This window comes from Stigmatopora argus, chromosome 7, assembly GCF_051989625.1.
Source record: "Stigmatopora argus isolate UIUO_Sarg chromosome 7, RoL_Sarg_1.0, whole genome shotgun sequence".
NCBI classification, from domain to species: Eukaryota; Metazoa; Chordata; class Actinopteri; order Syngnathiformes; family Syngnathidae; genus Stigmatopora; species Stigmatopora argus.
The window spans coordinates 10,450,172-10,470,779 of record NC_135393.1 but is presented as its reverse complement, the minus strand read 5'-3'; the positions used below and the strand labels follow the sequence as shown (position 1 = coordinate 10,470,779).

General features: G+C 38.3%; 2 protein-coding genes across 17 annotated transcripts in view; one reads left to right on the top strand and one right to left on the bottom strand.

Moving 5' to 3' along the window:
• LOC144077995 (multiple PDZ domain protein) overlaps window positions 1-20,608 on the top strand; it is a 126,166-nt gene that overhangs the window by 29,224 nt on the left and 76,334 nt on the right. The window lies entirely within an intron of this gene.
• The window catches only part of adgrl3.1 (adhesion G protein-coupled receptor L3.1), a 110,923-nt gene that overhangs the window by 51,447 nt on the left and 38,868 nt on the right, over window positions 1-20,608 (bottom strand). For all 11 annotated transcript variants that reach the window (XM_077606152.1, XM_077606156.1, XM_077606157.1 and 8 more), the window contains 3 exons: window positions 20,228-20,441; window positions 8,777-8,886; window positions 956-970 (listed from right to left, as the gene is read on the bottom strand). In XM_077606152.1, the coding sequence (XP_077462278.1) occupies window positions 956-970; window positions 8,777-8,886; window positions 20,228-20,441 (339 nt within the window). The remainder of the gene's footprint in view (window positions 1-955; window positions 971-8,776; window positions 8,887-20,227; window positions 20,442-20,608) is intronic.

Below are 20,608 nucleotides of genomic sequence, written 5' to 3'. Positions count from 1 at the left end.
TTTCCTCTCAGTGTTTGGTATTCCCATCGTGAAATACCGAGGTCATAATTTATGAGCATTGTGGGAGATATGGTCAGGGACTTCGGCAATTTAACTGCAATGCTTCCCCTTTACTACACAGTGTATGGTATTTTTTTAAAAGACACAAAAATGTTAGAAATTCCTTGTTGGTTTCCACTTCTTTATAATAAGATTTCCAATCATTCAGTCTCTAAGAGTCTGGGAACATTAATTGAACTTGGGAACTTGATTGGGTACTTAAAGCACTTGTGTCATTTTCATATCACACCAGAAGAAACATGAAATAATAAATGTCAAAGCAATCATATACTGATTGGCTGAATATAAACGTGTGTATGACCCTTGGAGTGCTTTAAAAGGTGCCATTCCAACCGGGACCCATGGAAGAATACGAAGTATATTTTAATGAGAACCTCATCTCATCTCATTTTCTGAACTGCTTTATCCTCATTAGGGTCGCGGGGTGTGCTGGAGCCTATCCCAGCTGACTCCGCGCCTCAGGCGGGAAACATCATGTATCGGTGGCCAGCCGATTGCGGGGCACAAGGAGACGGACAACCATGCACACTCACACCCATACCAAGGCGCAATTTAGAGTGTTCAATCAGCCTACCATGCATGTTTTTGGAATGTGGGAGGAAAACGGAGTACCCGGAGGAAACCCCCACAAGCCCGGGGAGAACATTCAAACTCCACACAGGTGGATGTGACCTGGATTTGAACCCAGGACCACAGAGCTGTGAGGCCGACGCGCTAACAACGCGCTAACCACTCGCTCCACCGGGGCGTTAATGAGAACCAATATCTCTAAATGGCCTTAACAGACTGAAATCAAGCTGACTTATTATAACCACAATGACAATGAGATGAATGGATGTTGAGTTTAGGGCATACAATTTGATTGAGGAACAAGCAATGTGTATGGTTGGGTTACCTTTTTGTTCGACCTCTGCCGGAGTCATTGTCGAAAGTTCAAGGAATAGGAAAAGACAGGGGAAATAAAGAGAAAGGGAGAGAGGACAAAGATTGATTAACGATGCAATAATAAGCAAATCACGATAATAAAATCTCTGATCTTCATAATTGTGTTCATATTTCATCTTAACCTTGTGAAAGTGCAAGGATTCTCTCTATAAGAAATGATTAATGCAATTATAAATGAAGAAGGCAGTTGTGCTATAACCTGAAAGTTAACTGAAAGCTGTTTCAAATGTTAATCTTACACATTTAAGAGATATGTTTAAAAACTCAGCAGCACAACACCGTGTTTTTTTAAGTACACATCCTTAGAGAAGAACTTGCCTACGTAAAAATGCCTCCACAAGGGTGGTGGTCTAATTTATTATCTATCCCCATCTATTCCTGGATAAACAGAGAATATTACAAAATCACAATAATAATAGGATGTGACTGATATATCCCCAGTTTCTATTCAGGTCTTTAGGTTGAATTATTATTATTATTTTGGTTCTTGTTAATATCAGTGATCAAGCTTAAAACTAAATCAAGTCCTACATAAAAAAAAATCACGTTTTCCCATTTGAGATCCATTTAAATTGCATTAATCTGTTCCAGTATCAAAAACCACCACTTTTTGTTGGTATAAGTTCACCATTTATCAAGTTGTTTGTATAGAGATAGCCACTTTTTCTTTTGTGAATTTCCATTTTGAACGTGGGTTTGACTGTTCAGTTAAAAAGAATACATGAGTATGCATCTGCAACATTACTCTTTGTTTTCACTTCAGTCAAGCAATGGAAGCTTAATCGTAAGGAGAAACTTCAAATCATTCTGAAGAGTTAGATGTTGAACTCATGCACTTTTATGTTCATATAGTAATGATTTTAAAGCAAATTCGAAATCTTTTTGTCTTAGGTGGAGAAATTGAATTTTCAATTTATATAAGAACTTATATTTGTTTAAAGGGAATTGGCTTGAGGACAGGCACCTAATTAAATAACAGCATCAATTAGAGGACACATTTTGAATATATTTGCCGCCTTGAACTGGTTTTATTTCTAGTAGTACAGAATAACCAATGCATGATTATGAAATAGCCCGAGGAAGTAAGCTTTTAATGTATCTAATATCAACAGAGGAAAAGAAACCTCCAAACTGATGTGATTATTGGTATTCCATTTCCGTGCACCAACTGATATTGAAGGATTAAAAAGGTTGTGTGCTTCTCGGCGGGTGAGCTAATGCTTTCTGTTCGTCACCTTCACACTGTGACTCTTGTGTATGATTGTGCAGATGTGTGGGACCATGCTGATTGTGCTGCTTTGCTCCAATTCCAACACCCAATTCCCTCTCTATTATATTCAAAGCGCTCTCCTCAGAGCTCGCTTTGGCTGAGGGTTATTCACGTCGCCCCCTCAGTGAAATGTGCACACTTGCTCAGAGCCTTTAAAACATATGAAACCCATTCCACTTTGGTCCTTAGGGTGTTTGAGTTGCTTGTGAACATAGCAGTAACCTAATCCTGCAAGCAGTTCCCCTTCTGTCTTTCAAGACTGTTAGCTACCTACTGAATGAAATTGACACCCCCACCCTCTTGACCCCCCCAAGGAGCAGCATAGGAGAGGTGGCACAGATAATACTTTCAAAGATAAAACATTGGGAAGGACTTTGGTCACATTTTTGGGCACATGGGCAGTGCAGTTCTATATTTGCCTAAACATTGTTTAATAATTTAAATCAAAATGTATCAGCACAAAAAAAACAATATAGAAATCCAACCACATGATCATTTAATAGTTAGCTGATGAAAAATGCCTTGCAACTGTGAGTTTAGGCACAACTCCTGATAAGCAGTCTCTGTTATGAGGTTGTGTTTAATTTAAAACAAGTGTAGGGGTTCTGTGGGTGTGTCTGGGGGAGAGAGACAGTGTGAAAGTAAGATTGTGATGATAATTTTAGCATCGCATTGCACAAAACATAGGGAGGCGGTAAACATCTCAGATGAATCACTTCCCATTTCAGATGTGTATTTTCAGAGCAAAGCAGACTGGCTATGTAGATTGAGATTTTGAGGGTTTTTCAAGGTTAAATGCAAAATGAGGACCATTTTATGTAATAATTTTTTTTTGTTGTAAAAATAATGTATATTTTTCATAAAATTGTGTTCATGTGTTTGTCAGTGCATTTGATTGTTGATCAATTGGCCTAATACCTGCGATATATTGTAATAATTCATAGTCTCGAGAATGGTCTTGCTTAAAATAACTGCTTGCTTTATTTATTCTTTCCCATTCCTCTTTTCTCTTTGCAAACACCCACCCACACATACTGTTATGCTCACCTTACTTTTCAGAGATAAAATGATAATTAGCATTTTTATTGAAAATCTATGGTTTATTAAGGATGTGTCGGACTAGGCAGAATCGTAGTGTATGTGTCTATATGTGCATGTAATTTGTGTGTCACCGCGGGGCACACGTGTGCATGCATTTGCGTGTTGTGTGTGTGTCCTGCTGAAGAATGGTGATAGAAGCCTTACCGCGATTATCTCTAATCTCTAATCAGCCTGCTGTAGCCCAAGGTCAATTACGGGCACTTTTTTTTGTCTTACTTCATTATTATCTTATTTCGTTTCTCGGCCTGTCATCCTCACCTGACATTCTGCCATTTTATTCCCTGATTTTAAACTAGTTCCTCCATTCTAGGGCCTGTCCACCCCTCTACACATCTTTTATCAGTTAATTCCCTATTTCTGCTCTTTGTCTGCTGGCCTCGTCTAACCTATTTCTCTCTATCGCTGTTCCGGCTGTCAGTCTGCCTCTTTCGCTCTCCTTCTGTTCCTTTCATTCCTTTTCCATCTTGTCTTGCCTTCTCAAGAAAATACACGTGCATGCACGTGCAGACATGCGCCCAACTAAATAGGCCTTCTCATGTCGTCATGATGGAGTTCTTCCAAGGGTCTAATTTGACACAATTCTTTAATTGGACAGACAAAAAGGTGATTTTATCTTTTAATTAGCTTTCCTTCCGCAACGATCACTATTGTCTGAAATAGAAAGTGGGGGTATTGCATAACATATCACTGGATTTTATTTTTTGATGAATAAACTAAATACGGTAGTAGGCTAATTGCTTCATAACTTCAATTGTACAGGCAGTGTGTGATGATGTGAAAATGGATAGGCACGATAGCTTGTGCTTATTATAAAAAAATGATATTATTAAATGGGTGCTTCAAGTAGGATAGCTGAGATTAAGCATATCATGCATGGGTGTTGCAAAGGAGCAGTATTTTCTCCAAATGTAGGCTGATCTAAAGACCTTTTAGAGGGCCAGTATTGCCTCCAGTCAGTATTGTATATAGACGTTGGCAGCCAAAGCTTTCTGACTAGTTTGACATGCAAATGTCAAACATTCATACCACAGAATGCTGGGGAATTACAGAGCCCACAAAGAGAGAGAGCGAGAGAGAGCGAGTACTTGATTTTAGCTCTGGAGAAAGGCCAAAATCCAGCAGAGCAGCTGAGACCAATGAGCTGCTGTTGAAGTACTTTAAGCCAAAAAGAGAGGTTGGGATGATTTCACAAATTTTCCTGAAAACTCGACCATGAATAATGTAATTACCTGTTTTACAACCCTCATTGAGATTTTCTCACAGTATCCGCAGAGAGATGCGTACATGTACCGCTATGCCCAGGGAACGGTTGCGTGAAGTGGCATCTCATTGGAACAACGCTCATAATCAAGCTCTGATTATCACCAGATGGTTTCAGAGGTGAGCGCTAGAGGTCAAGTGTTCACACACTGCAAATGAAGCACTTTCACTACTTTTGAACATGGGGCAGGTTACATACTCCCTTGCTACAGCTTTGAGTATAAGCAGTTAAGCCTGTGTCCACCGAGCAGTCAGTCATTTTAAATGTTTAGCGATAAAAAAGGATATGGGTGGTAATCATTTAGTGAATTTAATCAAGCATTTATTTATTCATTCATTTACAACACTAATTATCCTGGTTAAGGGTGCGGGGATCCAGAGTCTATCGCAGCTGACTTCGGACAACAATTAACAACTCACAATCACACCGTCATCAAGCCAGGCTTGAGCCCATGTTGCCCGCACCAAAGTCGGGGGAATAAACCACTACACCATCAGGTGGCTATTGTCAGTTAACTGGTTGTTAAAATAAAAATTGATTGGATAGAATTTAACGATTATTTTTTTTCCTGAATCAACTAAAGTAAAACTAGTTGCATCATCAGGGTGGCATCAGGAGCGGCAGTGTGTTAGTTTGTGATCAAAAGGTTTCTTTTGTGACAATCACTGTTTTAATGGTAACCAAAATGGAATTGAAAATGGTTCCTTGGGATTTTCGCCATATCTGAATGATGTGAAAACAGTTGATATACCCATTGTTGAGGAAGTAGATTTAGTCAACTAGCCTTCGCCAGCATATATATATATCTATATATATATATATATATATATATATATATATATATATATATATATATATATATATATATATATATATTACATTCAGATTGTAAAGGGATTTTTATCCAAGTTAATTCATGGACATGGGTTTTTTTGTGATTACTTGTTGGAAGTTAGGTGATAGAAAAGCTTGAGTTTGTTGCAAATATGTAATCTTCGATCCGAAAGGCTCCCTGCTTTCTTTAAGAAGACAAAAAGGTTGACACCATCATTTATTGTTGGTTTAGAAGAATATCCAGAAAACACTAACAATGTCTCAAAACAAACAACAAAAAAGGCAGGATAATGATATTACACATCATCATGCAAACTACGGTGATCATTCAACATCCACACGTGACAAGAACATTGAAAGCAACCCTCACATGATTATCTCTAGGAGACAGACGAAAGCTACATGTTTTCAACCACCAAGAAAAGTGTTAAGTTCATTTTTTTTGTGTCAAATCCATCGTGTGGATTGACTGTGTCATTCTGGCGAGCCCTGAGGGTTTAAAATGAAAGTCAGTCAAACTTAGCTTGTGATGTTGTCATTTATAGCGTCGCAACCTGGCACTGCAGTTTACTGGGTGCCGTTTTTGATATTTATTTTTTTCATACAATTGTATCAAGTATAGCTGCTTTCAGTGATATCGGAGAATTAATCCTGTACTATCTGCAAAAGTATTTCACAAAACAGCCCTCTTCCATTGATCCGTCTTGATCTCCAGCAACAATTTGGAGATATTTCACTGTTTAATGTCTTGCAAAATGTATCTCACCAACAAAGACGCTGACGAAATTGATTTGTCAATGTCAAGCATGGTGGCTTGATCAAAAACGGCTGGATCTTCGGACAGGAATATTTTATTGCAATCTCCTGATACATATTATTGCACCTTTCAAAGAAAATTGATTTAATAAATATTTGATGCGGGGGCTCATAATAGGGCATTTGACAGTGAGTCTTGCTAGTGATTTTCTCAGCAAAAATAATGTTATTAGTATGTGCTTGGATTTTGACGCTGAATGACATTTAAACCACTATACAACTGCCATGCACTCTAGTATCTTCTTCATTGATGAACACAAAAAACAGGAAAAAATTAGATACTGCCTGAAGATTAGTAATGTCTCTGCTAATGATACAGATTAATCAGTTATTCATTTTTAACAAGGCTTATCCTTGTCAGGGTCACGGTAACTGTAGCCTATACCAACTGAGTTTGGGCGAAAAGCAGAACACACCCTAGAGTAGTCGCCAGTCAGTTGTAGAAAACACTCGGGGACGGACGACCATTTAGACTCACAACCACACAAACAGGAATTGAACCCACAACGCACGCATCAAAGTCAAGCGAAAGAACCACTGCACCATCAAGTACCTAGGACACAAATCATTAGTTTTTTTCTTGACAAATATTATGATTTTTTTGTTTATATTGTGTTTAGTTAAAATTGATTGCAAAACAAAAACAGATGTTGAGTATACATAAATGTTTGCTGCTCAACAGGGCTCAAATTTGATTAGTTATGCCTGTTTCCAAATATGTTATTGGTTAAAATGGCTTTATGGTGAGAGGTTAAGGCACCATCTTTTACTTTGGCATATGCTTGACAGCCTATGGCTTAAATATTTAAACATTGAAAACTTAAAAAATTAAGTTGAGCAGATGGATGAAGGAACAAGTTGAAGAGCAAAATAAAACCAAGCACACAGGCACATTCAAAGCTTTGGATTTGTGGGGAGAACACCAATGCTTGGTAGGTATTAACAGGGTATCAGGTTGTGTTTCCATCTGCTCCAGAGAGGGCTCTGATAGTCCTATTATTTAATCTGCTGGCCATTCCAGACGCCATGCAAGGGCCGTTTAGCTAGATATAATTGAATGCTTCAGAGTGGGCAATTGCCTTGACCACTGGACAGGCTTGGATGTCAAGGCTTGCTCAGAAAAAGACTCCAAAGAAGTATCTGATATCTGAAGCACTTTGGGAAATGTTCAAAGGACACAGATGCATTTGTGGATCATTAATGGGGACATAATGCGTTACAACCGCAACCGAATACTACCAAGTTCTATCCCAAAAATGTGAGGTCCCCAAACATCTGCCGTGATAAAATGTTTACAATATACTTTATAAAGAAAAAAATAATATGTGATTTATATGTACTATGTTCAAAGCAAGTGAGGGTAATTTGAGTGAACTATTTCTTTAATTTTGTTGCAAAAGTCGTAGTTTAGGACTCTGTGTCTAGTTGGATCATTATTATTGATGTTAATAGTAATATTTATAGTAAGTGTGTTGGAGGGGCACACAATATACTCTTTGAACTGAATTTTAACCCCTGAATTGTGTTATTTTATAGTCTCCAATTTTTTAGTTGTGTTTATGTGCAGCACTATTTTGTTCTTACAAAGAACATCTATCTCCCATCCTTATGTTGCCCCGTTGTCCCATTTTTTTTTTTTGACATATGGCAAAAATCAAACACATCTGGGTTGTATGAGCTACTTTTAAAATTTCTTATGCTAGAGAGTAATGCAAGGATGGAATCCCTCCACAAATGGTCCATAAAACTAAAACAGAAGTTGTGGTTAAAGCTGGGCCGTTGGAGAAACCCTCAAAGCTCAAATGTGACAGGAAACATCAAGGACAAATAGATGTCTTCAAACCACAAGGCTGTACTTTGAACTCCCAAACATTTGCTGAGCCCAAAGCTGGAACCCAGATTTGGAAGAAAGTGTTGAAAAAAGAAGAATGTTTCACACACGTCACAGGAAGGTTTCTGTATAGTTGATATAATCTCCCAAACTGTTATCACTTGGTCAAAGATCATGTGGTCATCTATCATCATTTGACTATTCATACTTCCTTCGCTTCAACTTTTCCCATCCAGAAACTGACCATCATTATTTCCTTTCAGCACATCACAAATATACATTTTCATGAATTATTAGTGGTTGATCTGGGTTTTGGGCTTTAATATTTATGGCGTACATTTCACTGATACTTGAATTTTGGCCTACTGCAAATTTACCCTAGAGTAGGAAAATTTAGTTATTCATTCATGCATGCAAACTCCACAAAGGTGGACCGACCTGGATTTGAACGCAGGGTACCTACATAAAAGTTATTAAACATTATTAATTATTATTAAACCTTTTTTAATAGGATACAGTGCATTTATACACCGTTGTCGATTGTTGATGGCTTTCCATGCACAGGTTTACCTAATATTGCTGAGGGTATACACACAAAAGCAACAATTGGAAGTGATAATCTGCATTTTACATAAAAGAACAGAAAAATCATACTTACTGTAAGGAACACATTCATATTGGACTTCCAAGTACTTGTATGTTCCAGGACAAGGATCTGGGAAAACATCTGGACCGGCTACCACAGCACACTGGGTACGGTTGTTGCATCTAGAGAAAGAAGCCAAAACATACTGCTCATGTAAACAACCACATAATTTATAATTTAACATAGTGTAAATGCAATATATTGCACCAACTCAAATAATACTATAGTTATGCATTCCGCAGACATACGCCATGCATCAAACGACCATTTAGATTTACAACAGGACACAAAAATTGGCCTTGCTGGTCGTAAGTGATTCTAAGACTAATCATCCTGTTGGTCTACAGTGGCTCTGAAGGACACTTCTGTTGCTGTGTGCTTGAGTGTGTACACATAGGGCACAACCGTTGGCCTTTATAGTGTAGATTTTTTTTTCTTCAGAAGGACATTTTGAATTGTCAACATGAGAAAAAAGCAAGGGTGAACATGTTTCCCATTTTTAGATTCCTTGTCTGCATGGGCAAACTAGAATGATAATTTATGGCTTTAAGAGTGTTTTGACACAGTCCAGATAATGAATTCTGATTATCAAGGAGGCTCTCTCCCCTGACATGAGAAACGTAATTATGGCTCTCAATTGTTAACACAGGTTCCAACAGGCAGGGCACACTTTGTATATTTATACAGTATTTTCTGTCTCCAGAGAAATGTTTTGCAAGCTTGTATTTATGTCACTACATTCATATAACACTGTGAGGGTGCAAATATGACCTTTCAAGTCCAAATATTTGCATTAAAATGTTTGACAAAACTAGACGTTACTACAAAAAAAGATTAGTAGACAGTTTGTATTTTCATCGTCGGTATATATATCAATGAGAAATTCTGGTCTCGCAACTAATTATTGAAACTATTTTAAAGAAAAATGTGCACAACTTAGGACACAAAGAAGATAAAGCCCTATTTTAAGGCGGAAAAATATGTATTTTTCCTCTGGTGAATATTTTCTTTCAATTAGTACAACTGTTCCGTTGCTCAGTCTTTCCCTGGGTGCACCTGTCAAATAGGCGACATTTACATTAAAAACATTCCGATTCCTGCTATTGAGATACTTTTAATGAGCATGTCAAACCTGCCTCAAGTCTCCTCTGCTATGGTACCATCGTGTAATTTGCATATAATGAAATATGCATGCAAACTAATTTAATTTTGACTTCAATATTCCCAAAGAACACACAGAACTATTGTCCAGGTATCACAATTCAGAAATCATTCAGGGTCTGATTTGTGCCCATTTGTGCCCATTCGTGACCGCTGCTGGCGTTGTAGCACTCTAACAGGTCAAAAACTCTATTTATTGCAATGTCTGTCATATTCTAATAACAATACCCGCCAGTCCTCATCCACCCTTTTGTCTCGCATCTCTGCTTTTTAATTTCTTGCCCCGGTGCCTTCATCATCGTTCACCTGTCACTAGTGCAAGTTGTGTGTGGATGGGTATCATGGGTAACTGAGGATGGATAACATTGGCAGTTAACTGAGAATACTTACTGCTGGGACTCGAATGATTGGCGCACACAAGTGGGAAAAAGTCTTATTTAATGATCTGCTGGTGGAACAAATGCTCCTGTAGTTACGGTGGGAGTGATTACCGCAAGCTATGTTAACGCAAAATGATACACAGTATACTTTCTATCATAGAAAAAAGACATACATATATCTGGCTGTCTGCAATAAAATAAAATAAAATCCATTCTAACAAATATTAGTATCCATTCCAACAAGTATTAGTAAATCATTCAATGATACAGAGCAACAGAATTATGTGCCTAAAACATTTTTATCTGACAAAAAAAACATGAAATAAGATTGCATTGGGTGGATGCAAGGATACATTAATGCGACTGATACCAACATGTAGAAATACAGTACTTGTCAGTACTTGTGGTGTAGTTTAAAGACGAAGTGCTGATATACTTATGTACGAAGCACTTTAGATGGATAAAATGTATGGGCTTAAACATTTAAGCTGTTCTAGTGTTTTATTCATTATCTTTAAACTTGCTTAACTCAACATGCAAGACCACCAATCTGCATTTATCGAGCAGAAAGAATAAATGATGCAAATAACTTTGAAACGGACAATCCGAGAGAACATTCGGTCTATATTTGAGCATGTTTATTTGTACTTTTTGACAGCTCAGGTCCTCGAACTTTTCTGGCTGAGTCATAAAAACCCTGAAGATTTCTGACTGGTATTTTAATTAGAGGGTATCGAGCAAAGATTTGACATAATCTTTCTTGCTTGCTTCATCACTCTCTCCGTTATCATTCCTTCCGTCTCTATTTTTAAACCGCATCTCGTCCTTCATCTCTCTTTTCTCCACATGCTGTCTAAGCCAAGATCATAAACCAATTTCTCTCACTGCTATTGCCCTTTATCCTTCCTGCCAGAAAATTATTCTTCTCCCCTCCCTCGTCTTTGTCTTTTATTCCATCTGTCTGTTTATCAGTCTGAGACCCACACTGCAGCAGCTTCTGTACTGAAGGCAGATATGTATGCAAGACTTTCTATTCCCAGTTTATTTCTGCCCCTCTCTGTGTCCTCCTTAATATATTTTGCGTTGCAAAACTCCCCGGGAGCATCATCTACACAGCCCCTTCACCCCCTACTAGCGGTTCTTTCCCTCCATCTTTAGTCAAGCTTATGCTGACGTCACAGTTCAGTCTGAGCCAGTTGCCTGAGTCATTTCCAAAAACACTCCCTTATGTCCCCAGCACTTCCTTCTTTCCCTCCTTAACTCCTCATGTGTTCATCCAGCAAATATTCATGAGCAGCGCTTTGCCCTTGTGATGAATCTAGTGTGCACACATGTATCCCGCCTTTCTGCAACATTCTTTCAACAGTGGAAATGGCTCCATTTGTTTCTCCCAAGCTTTGCCTGGTGTTGGCAGAAAGCTCCCTCTTTTTCTAATTAGCATGACCACATCAAAACAAGGCAGTGGCCTGGATACAAGCTTGCCTGCTGGCTTTCTTCCCTGCAACACACAAACAAACTAGCAACAAAGCTGAGCTGTGGCAGACAGACGAAGACAGAGGCGCGCTTCGGCAATGGGTGCTGCTGTTATTATCATCTGTGATGTTTTTCACTTTGTTTGGCAGGTCTCCCTTCAATCCGCCTCTGCCTCGCTTCCTTACATGTAGATAACTAATGATTTGATGAGGCTGACGGAGCTGCTGATGAAGCGTGCCTGTGTGTGTGAAAGTGTGCCCATGTTTGGTGCAAGTATGTGTTTCTGTTGAGCAGATTCAAAATGTAATAAATATTTGTGTGTGCATGTATGGTGCACATACTCGAATGGAGATGTGATAAAGAACTGTATAATAATACCATTGAGAGCTAGATTCTAATGCTTATGAGTTTAAGGTGGTGTCTGAATCTGATAGCAAAATTAAATCAAAGCTGTATGGACATTCTAAACAAAACAGAATTGAGTATTTATTATTTTTTGCTTTATTTTTCCTCCTGCAAAGTCTCCCCTACAACAGGGATAGGGAACCTATGGCTCAGGAGCCACATGTGGCTCTTTTGATAGGTGCATATGGCTCTCCGCCAACCTGTGATTTAAAATATGGAAATCGCTGGTAAGAGAGCCAAGTCCCGAACGCACCAATAGGAAGTGTCATGTCGGCACTGTGGCTTTGACACTACTTCTAGTGCCACTTTTTTAATCGATTTTTTTCTACACTTTTCATGCATACTCACATTGATACTCATTGATTAGCGACAGCGTAATGTTGTCAAGAGAATTCAGAGACTTTAGTACTTTAAAAGCGGTGAAATGACTAAAAAGCGCACACATTTTTATGTATGTTTTCTTTTAAATTCTAAGTATGGCTCTCAATGAATAAAATTTGAAAATTTTAATTGTTCAAGGCTTGCCCTGTCAAAAAGGTTCCCGACCCCTGCCCTATAATATTCTGACACTACCAGCAATTGGGAAAGACGCACCGCATTGAACAAATCAGCAGGAACAAATCATAATCACAAGCAACAATAATGGAAAAGTATTAACCATTTCAAGAACACAGCTGTCAAATAGGACTTCAGAAGCTTCAGGAAGACATTCTTATCCTATTCAAATATCGTATCTTTAAATTTTGTCATTGCCCATCCCTACTTAGAACTCTGACTGATTAGCTACCTAAGTACAACGGAAAAGTTGTATGGGCTTTTGCAAATGGTGGTGCAAAAATAGTAGTAAGTTGAGTCAGGGCTTACGGGTTTTTCTTTCATCCATTTTCAACATTGCTTATCCTTGTTAGAGGCACTGGATTCTTTAGCCTCTCCCAGATGACTTGGGGCAAAAGGAGGAGTACACCCTAAATTAGTTGTCAGTCAGCTGTATGGCACGCACAAACACAGACAACCATTTGTACCCACAATCACACCGCCACTCAGGCGGAAGTGATCCTATGCTGCCTGCCCCCAAGGTCAAAGTACCACAGCACTATCAGCAACCTTATGTGTTTTTGAACTCACAAATACTAATTACAGGAGGGAAAAAAACAATAACAGAGAGATTTCTCCATTCACTGATGTTTGGAACATAGACACTCAATAGTTCATGTTATAATGAGCTGGGCAACGGCAGTGTGAAGTATTGGATTCCCGAGACTGAGGAGGCAGACGTGTAACAAAAGTCAACACCCATTATTCGTTTCCCTCCACTGGTGGAATTACCAAAAGCTTTATAGGCTGCTGTTTTATACACTTTGTATGTCTGCTCTTTGTGTTGTTACTCCCGTTTATATGGTGTCATTAAAACAGTAATATGTAGCGACTATACCTTAAAATGAGGTTTAGAACTAGAAATAGAGTTTGACTTAAGCAAGGGGAATGATAGTGAGTCTTGTGCAGAAACTGAATGTACAAATGCAAAAAAGAAATGTTTTATTGCTGAAATATTCTGAAGAAGCTGTGCATTCATTGCTTGTAATTATTTTTCTATGCCTGTTTTCTAGGTCAATTTTTCAAATTTAATTTGGGGAGTAATTGAGTAAAAGTAATTCAAATGTAATATGTTGTGTGTCATAACTTTGGCAATATCCATATAACAATCTTTTCGAAATTGTTTAATATTTGCAAAGTCCCGCCCCTTTTGGGAATTGGTTAAAATAATTTTGCCAGAGATTCATGCATTTGTAACTCATTAGGACAAACGCTACTGGTTTACTTTTCTATTTTGTCTGTCGTGAGACAAGAATGTTAGATGGATAGATAATTGATCGCCACAAAATGGATATCAATGCACTATTGACTTTATTCTTTTGTGAGGCCTTAAACCATCTCCCAAGGTTAAAGTCAAACACGTACTGTGACACACTGAAAACAAATGAAGTAACAGTCCTCACACAGGGAGACATTAACGTGTGAAGACAGAGGAGTTGGAAAAAACATAAACTAGAGTGCAGTTGCTGAAAAATAACAAAATAGAGGGGTGCAATGTGATTATCCTCGGGCCCTTTGGGACAAGAGGAAAGTCATTTGACAGGAGACGGGATATTTACTGGATGTTGCCGCGGAATAAAAATGTGGTTAGGCTGACCATACCCTCGTTCCTACACCCATAGCGTGACCTCCTCCTCTATTTCCCATGTTTCTGCTTTATTACCTCCCTGATGTGGTGTTGTGTTGTTTGTAAATGGACAAATGGAGTGCATGTCGAACAGGACCAAATAGGAAACAGGATTGCAGAGGTAGCACTGCAGGTATTGTGATTGGCAGTGGTATGAAAAAGAGAGACCGCATGTGCGTGTGCGCGCTCATGTATGTGTTGCAGAGGCAAGAGTAAAGCGTCGCATCCTCCACCGGTGCCACCAAGCTGTACTTATAAAGAAATGACAGATCTCTCACATTCAGAAACGCCAACACACTCCTGCGCGGTCCCAGAATACATTTCTGTCAGCTTTGGAACAGCCTGTCAGACAAGCCACAGGTAAAATAATGTTGTTTTTTCCCAACGGGAAACAGCTTTGAAATGTGTTACATTATTAATGTTTGGCTAGAGAATCTCATTCTTGCCCAATTCACCCTTCTTTTTTCCGAGCATTTAATTTTGTCATACAACATACAAACTGCATGGACTTGGTATGACCCAAATACTCTGATGAAGTGAGCGAAGACATTAATGCATGCCTGTACAAAATCTGTGACATGAAATGGTGGGGAAAAACAAGTATAGGCAAAGTTACTATGGTGTCAGCATCTAATTCAATTTGTGGAGATATGGAGTGATGCACTCTAATTGAGGTAATTTGTCAGCAATTGCTAACAGATTGTTTTTCCAATGCCATATCTAATACAGGGTTGCAAAATACTTAACGGGTGGGCATATAGCCAAGTATAGTTTTTAGAGCTCTGCCATAGTCCTCCCATTCGTAAATGGTAACCATGGCAACCTCCTCCTTGTCTGATCCCAGGACATACATAGTTTTCCTTCTCATTCCACCGCCTCTACTGACATCCCTGCAATTCTCTCTACATCAGCGTGTCTGGGTGCCTTCCACCCAGAAAAAAACACTTTTTTCACCACTCTTTAATCCAATACCACCTGCCTCCTCAAACCCTAAATCCTCTTCAAAGCTCAAATGCAGGGAACATGTCAGACGGCGATGATGCTCGCTGCAAAGCAACTAGAACACCAAATGCAAGTCAGTCTGTCTTTAGGGATTTTTGTCAACCTGATGCATGAATGTGCATTTGCAATTGTGTGTCCCGACCTGATTTTGCAGGTCATGTTAGCGTCAAAGCCGTTCAGCTCCCTCTGTGTCTCTGACTAAGCCTGAATGTGTCAGACTGTCCAAAGATACTACTCACGATCCAAACAGATACCTTTAAAAAAAAAAGGAAATAAGTACATATATATAGTATATCTTGCGCATTCGCTTGGTCAGTCTCCCCTTGTCACGTGGCTGCTGTGCCCTTAACTTCCTCATCCAACTCTTGGGAATGTTTTATACTTGTTGTTTCGTTCAGACATTGTGGGTAGAGAAGATTAGTTACTGAAAATCAAATAAAGTGCCGGAAAGGAGGGTCAAACATCTGCTGCTTACACACTCTACTGTACAACTGTACAGCTGCGTCTCTTAAGTGTTTGTATGATTGTGTGCTTGCTTTGATGCAGACAAATTTCAGTTACAGTTTTATCATTGGAAAGAGTTTCTTCAATGGACACTTTACATACATATAGCGCTGCTAGCCTTTAAATGAACTTCAATTACATAATGTGGAATAGTTTCAAAAGAAATACTGCATTTATTATGAAAGAACAAATGTTTAACCAAAAAATTAAATAACTAACGGGAAGACAAAAAACTGGGAAAAAGCCTGCATCAACTCTGTTTCCCAAAAAGTAATTGAAAAATTCCATTGATGAAAATACAGATCATTGTCACATGTTTTTTTTAGTACATGGCCATAACTTTGTAATAAAAAATAGAAGTAAAATATAACCTGAGACAGATAAGAGTATTGATTGAAGTTTTCCTTGTATTGGCTTAGCAGTGGTTTCCACGTGTTGAATATCAATTGATTGTGCTTTTTAGATCTAACATAAGTGTTATTTTTGTCGAACTTTACTTGTGCACAGAGGGACTGCTTGAGGTAAAATAGTAAAGAGACAGATACAGAGAGGTAGGAGGAAGAAAGAGAAGGGGGCAGCAAGGTGACAGAAGGTGGGAAGGCGACGTGGGCCTGTCGAGTCAAAATCTGTTTGAAGTCCACAAGCAATTTTCAAACCCAAGAGCTGTGAGGGAGGTAACCAAATAGAGTGCGTAGGGTGTGTATCTTCACATTGGCCATCGTGTCCACACTTTGCACCTCAAGTGGCTCATCTTGAGGGAGCCATAGCATGCTGAAAGGTGGCCATGTCGTGCTCAAGTATTTCTAAGGGCCAAGTGGCACATTGTGAACCATATCCTGAGAAGCCACCAGGCTAGTTTTATGTCAACAGTATCACTTGAAGACATTGCAGCACTCATCTGTAGTGAACCACTGAACTGAAGCTACAGTCACACACTTCCATAGAACTCTCCCTGGAGTTACTTTAATGTGAACCCAACCAAACAACTTCACATCTTTAACCATCATGAATTCCCACACCAATCCTTAATAATTAGAAACAAAGAAACTGAAGTTGAGAGAAGAAAAATACTATAAGAAAAAAATATCTTTAATCATTTTTGAAAGGTTTGCATCCCTGAGCGACTCAAAATATGTCACTAACCGTTTTGATTTTGTTAACGATGACGATCACAAAAGTAAACGCGCTACAAACGTGTCTTGGATGACGCTAACATAATGAGACGATTGCTGGTTTAATATTTTCACAATGCATGACTGTATGCTTATTGTAGTATGTGTGGTTGTTGTATGTGTAGTTAGTCAGCTGGCATTCTCGCCGTGTTTAGTCATAACACCCATGATGTGCTGTGTCCCCACTCCCCATCCTTTACCAGTCACTGGAGAACAATGGCAGCAGTGAGGCTTGGCAGTCTGAAACGGCGGGAGGATATGTAGTCATATTTTAAATATAATCGCAATGGAATACAATGAACGTGTGGTGCCCATGGACAACAAACTAGGACTAATAAGCATCCGCACCTGAAAGTTCACTAAGTAAATTTCTATTCAAAATTAAGTTGTACCAGGTCATTTTAAATATCATAAATAAACAATTTATTTCAGAAAATAGTCTATTATAAATTTAACATGTACTTTCTTCGTGTTTTCTGTAAATGGAGATGCCAGTTCAGGCTAATATCTGAGCTAGTGTGCGCTTTGGTGATTTTTTTTAATATTTTTTAAATTTCAATTTCCCAGGACATGTTTTAACCCATATTTGGACTATCAAAATATGCACTTGTCTGTTAATATTAATTTGAAAATGTGAAAACCCTTTAATATTTTGAGACTAAAACCTGTGAATTTTTATAAGACAAAGACTAACACATTTAAAATGACTAAAATATGACTGAAACTAATGCGTATTTTGGTCCAAAAGACTAAGACGGAAATTGAAAGGGCCTACAAAAACAACACTGCTACCACACTTAAAACAGATAAGCGTAACTTTCATGGCCACTGCTTTGTTTCAACCTTCAACCTACCATTTCCCAAAGGGTAGATTATCTGGGAAATGCTGTGATATCAAGCCCTCTCAGGGTTGCCAACAAAGTCTTGTGAGACCCTCTGGAGATATGAGGCTTTGATATCAACACCAATTATGTAGTAAACCCCCCCTTGTAGATACACACACACACACCCCAATGTACACGCAAACAACACATGCAGATAAAATACACACACCGGCCATTTGGCCTTGGTGAGTTGGAAGAGGAAACAAAGCAAGGATGTGATAGAGAGGATGCATTGGGCTGGCAAAACATGCCCTGATTATATCATACAGTTGAGTTTCAACGTCAATAGAGATGTACAATGAGATTGCAATGAACTATATACATTATCGGATAATCCTTGTCACGTCATTATATTCAAATACACATACAAAACAGGAATTAATATATTATACTATATGTGCTTAACCTTTGTTGGTCTAACATACTTCAAACAAGATTTAGATTAGCCACTGACTTTGCTAATTGGAGCTTTAGGTCTGGCATTACCCCTGGGCAGTGAAAGTTGTATGGGGTATATGCATGGGTCTATTCTACATAAATTATGTATAGTAAGCGCAGGCTGAAAAGTAGCCTTAGAAGGAGCATCTGCCCAATCAAGTGGTAAGAAGAAGGCAGGCCAAGCAATCGCAATCAGTCCACTGATATGTGAAAAATACAGTTGATTTGATAGAGATATAGTATGTGTTTGGGTTTTTGTTAATTTCATTTCATTTTTTTGTGAAAGAAGCACAAGTAAATATAATGGGACTGATGTGAGAAAATGAAGTTACTCATGGTGACATCATGAATTAGTTCTGTCTGGACATCCTCATTTCACAGAGCATTGCTTTTTGTTCCATTATAATGTTCCAGTTACTTCTCATCTAGATTTGCAATGCAGTTCTTAATGCACAATTATGATTTTGTGTCTTTATTTTATTTTGTCATTTTTTTCTAATTCATTTACCATCAAGTGAGGCACATCGAAAAGTTATATCCTTTTACTTGCATTTACTATAAATGTCACACCATTATAGGAGCACATGTGCCAAGGTACGCACCAGGATTCAAATAATTTATCCTATGAATATGCACAGACGTAGGTCATTTTAGTCTTAACAACATGAGACCTGTCCAAAAATATTTTACGAAATAAATGGTGACGTCCTCATCACGTGTGTTACTTTACTGAATTTGATAGAATACACCCAGAAAACTGTTAACCTAAGAAAGGTAATGATTCCAAAGATAATGGGATATTTAGATGAGGTTGTGTATAAGAGTATGATTTGCTATGGCTTCTACAGTATTTGAGATTTTTCCTTTTATCTGTCATTATAAGGGTGGGATAGGAGTGTTGCCGTGTTATGACATTTGAATGTTGTATTTGCTTGCTGTCATCATCGGAACAGTTAGTTAGTATTTGGGAAGTGCAGAGTATGACACTGATACTTTAAGAGGATGCATATGAAATAAGCAGTTGACAACATGCTCACTTTTCCCCCTCATATCAAATGGCAGACACACATCTGTGTTTATATGTATCCTGTTTTTTAAAAAACAAACATTTAAGTAAGCATTTATTTCGACTGGCAGCGACATGAGGAAAACTGTCATGCAAAATAATATTAATCCCATATGATGAAAAGCTATTTTGGTTGTGATTTTCTGCATCATTCATTTTTTTCCTCTTTGTTCTGGAAAGTTTATTTCAGTAGTGTTATCAAATATATGAGCGATTAATTTTTTTATTGTAATTAAAATACATGCAGTCCATGGTCAAATTACATTTAATCTTTAAAAAAAATGGATATTTCTTTTACCCAATTCCAATCCTCATTAACAAATGAAAGTGGAAGGACTTCATGTTGGCCTTCGCATCCTTTGATTTTTTTTAAAGAGGCCCTCACAGAAAAAAATGTGGACACCCCTGAGTATAATACAATCCCTGAATATCACAACAAAAGTGTTACCTTCATGGATTATGCTCCCTAGCAAATATTTATCTACAAAAAAAATGAAGAAAACCAAGGGTTATAAGTTAGTTGTGTGATAAATCTTGTAAAATAATACTGGTCTTTTTTTCCACTGGAATGGAAGCAGACCATCAGTATTTTGATTTACAAAATGTGTATAGACCTTTCTTGAGTAAGAAAAATACTGTAATAAGACATAACAGGGGATTATTTTAGCAAATGGCACTGTTGCTGCGTTAAGTTGTTTACAAATAGACTTTCCACAACACTGACCGTATTCAGGAATAATTTCAAACCCCCACTGACCTGAGCGACATGATCTTGTAAGCATCAGGCAAATAGCATCGAGTGTTCTCCATCTGCGCCGGGTCCGAGTCACATATTTTGTCGTCTGTGCGGCCATAGTTGGCACTCTCGATCATGATGACATCCGTCCCCGGGCAGCGGAGTTCGATAGGATAGGATTCACAGGACAGCTCCCGTCGCACAACTGCCATCGGGATGGGTGCACGGCTAGAGGCTGTAACATACATCAGAACTCATTTTAATTGCTACACGAATAGGAAGATGACGGATTATAAGATTAAAAAAGTGGACAATGTAAAATATGGGTACAAATGTTAGGACACATTCTCATATTTTCGTTGCAAAAAAGACACAACATAAAAGAACAAAATACTTTATCAT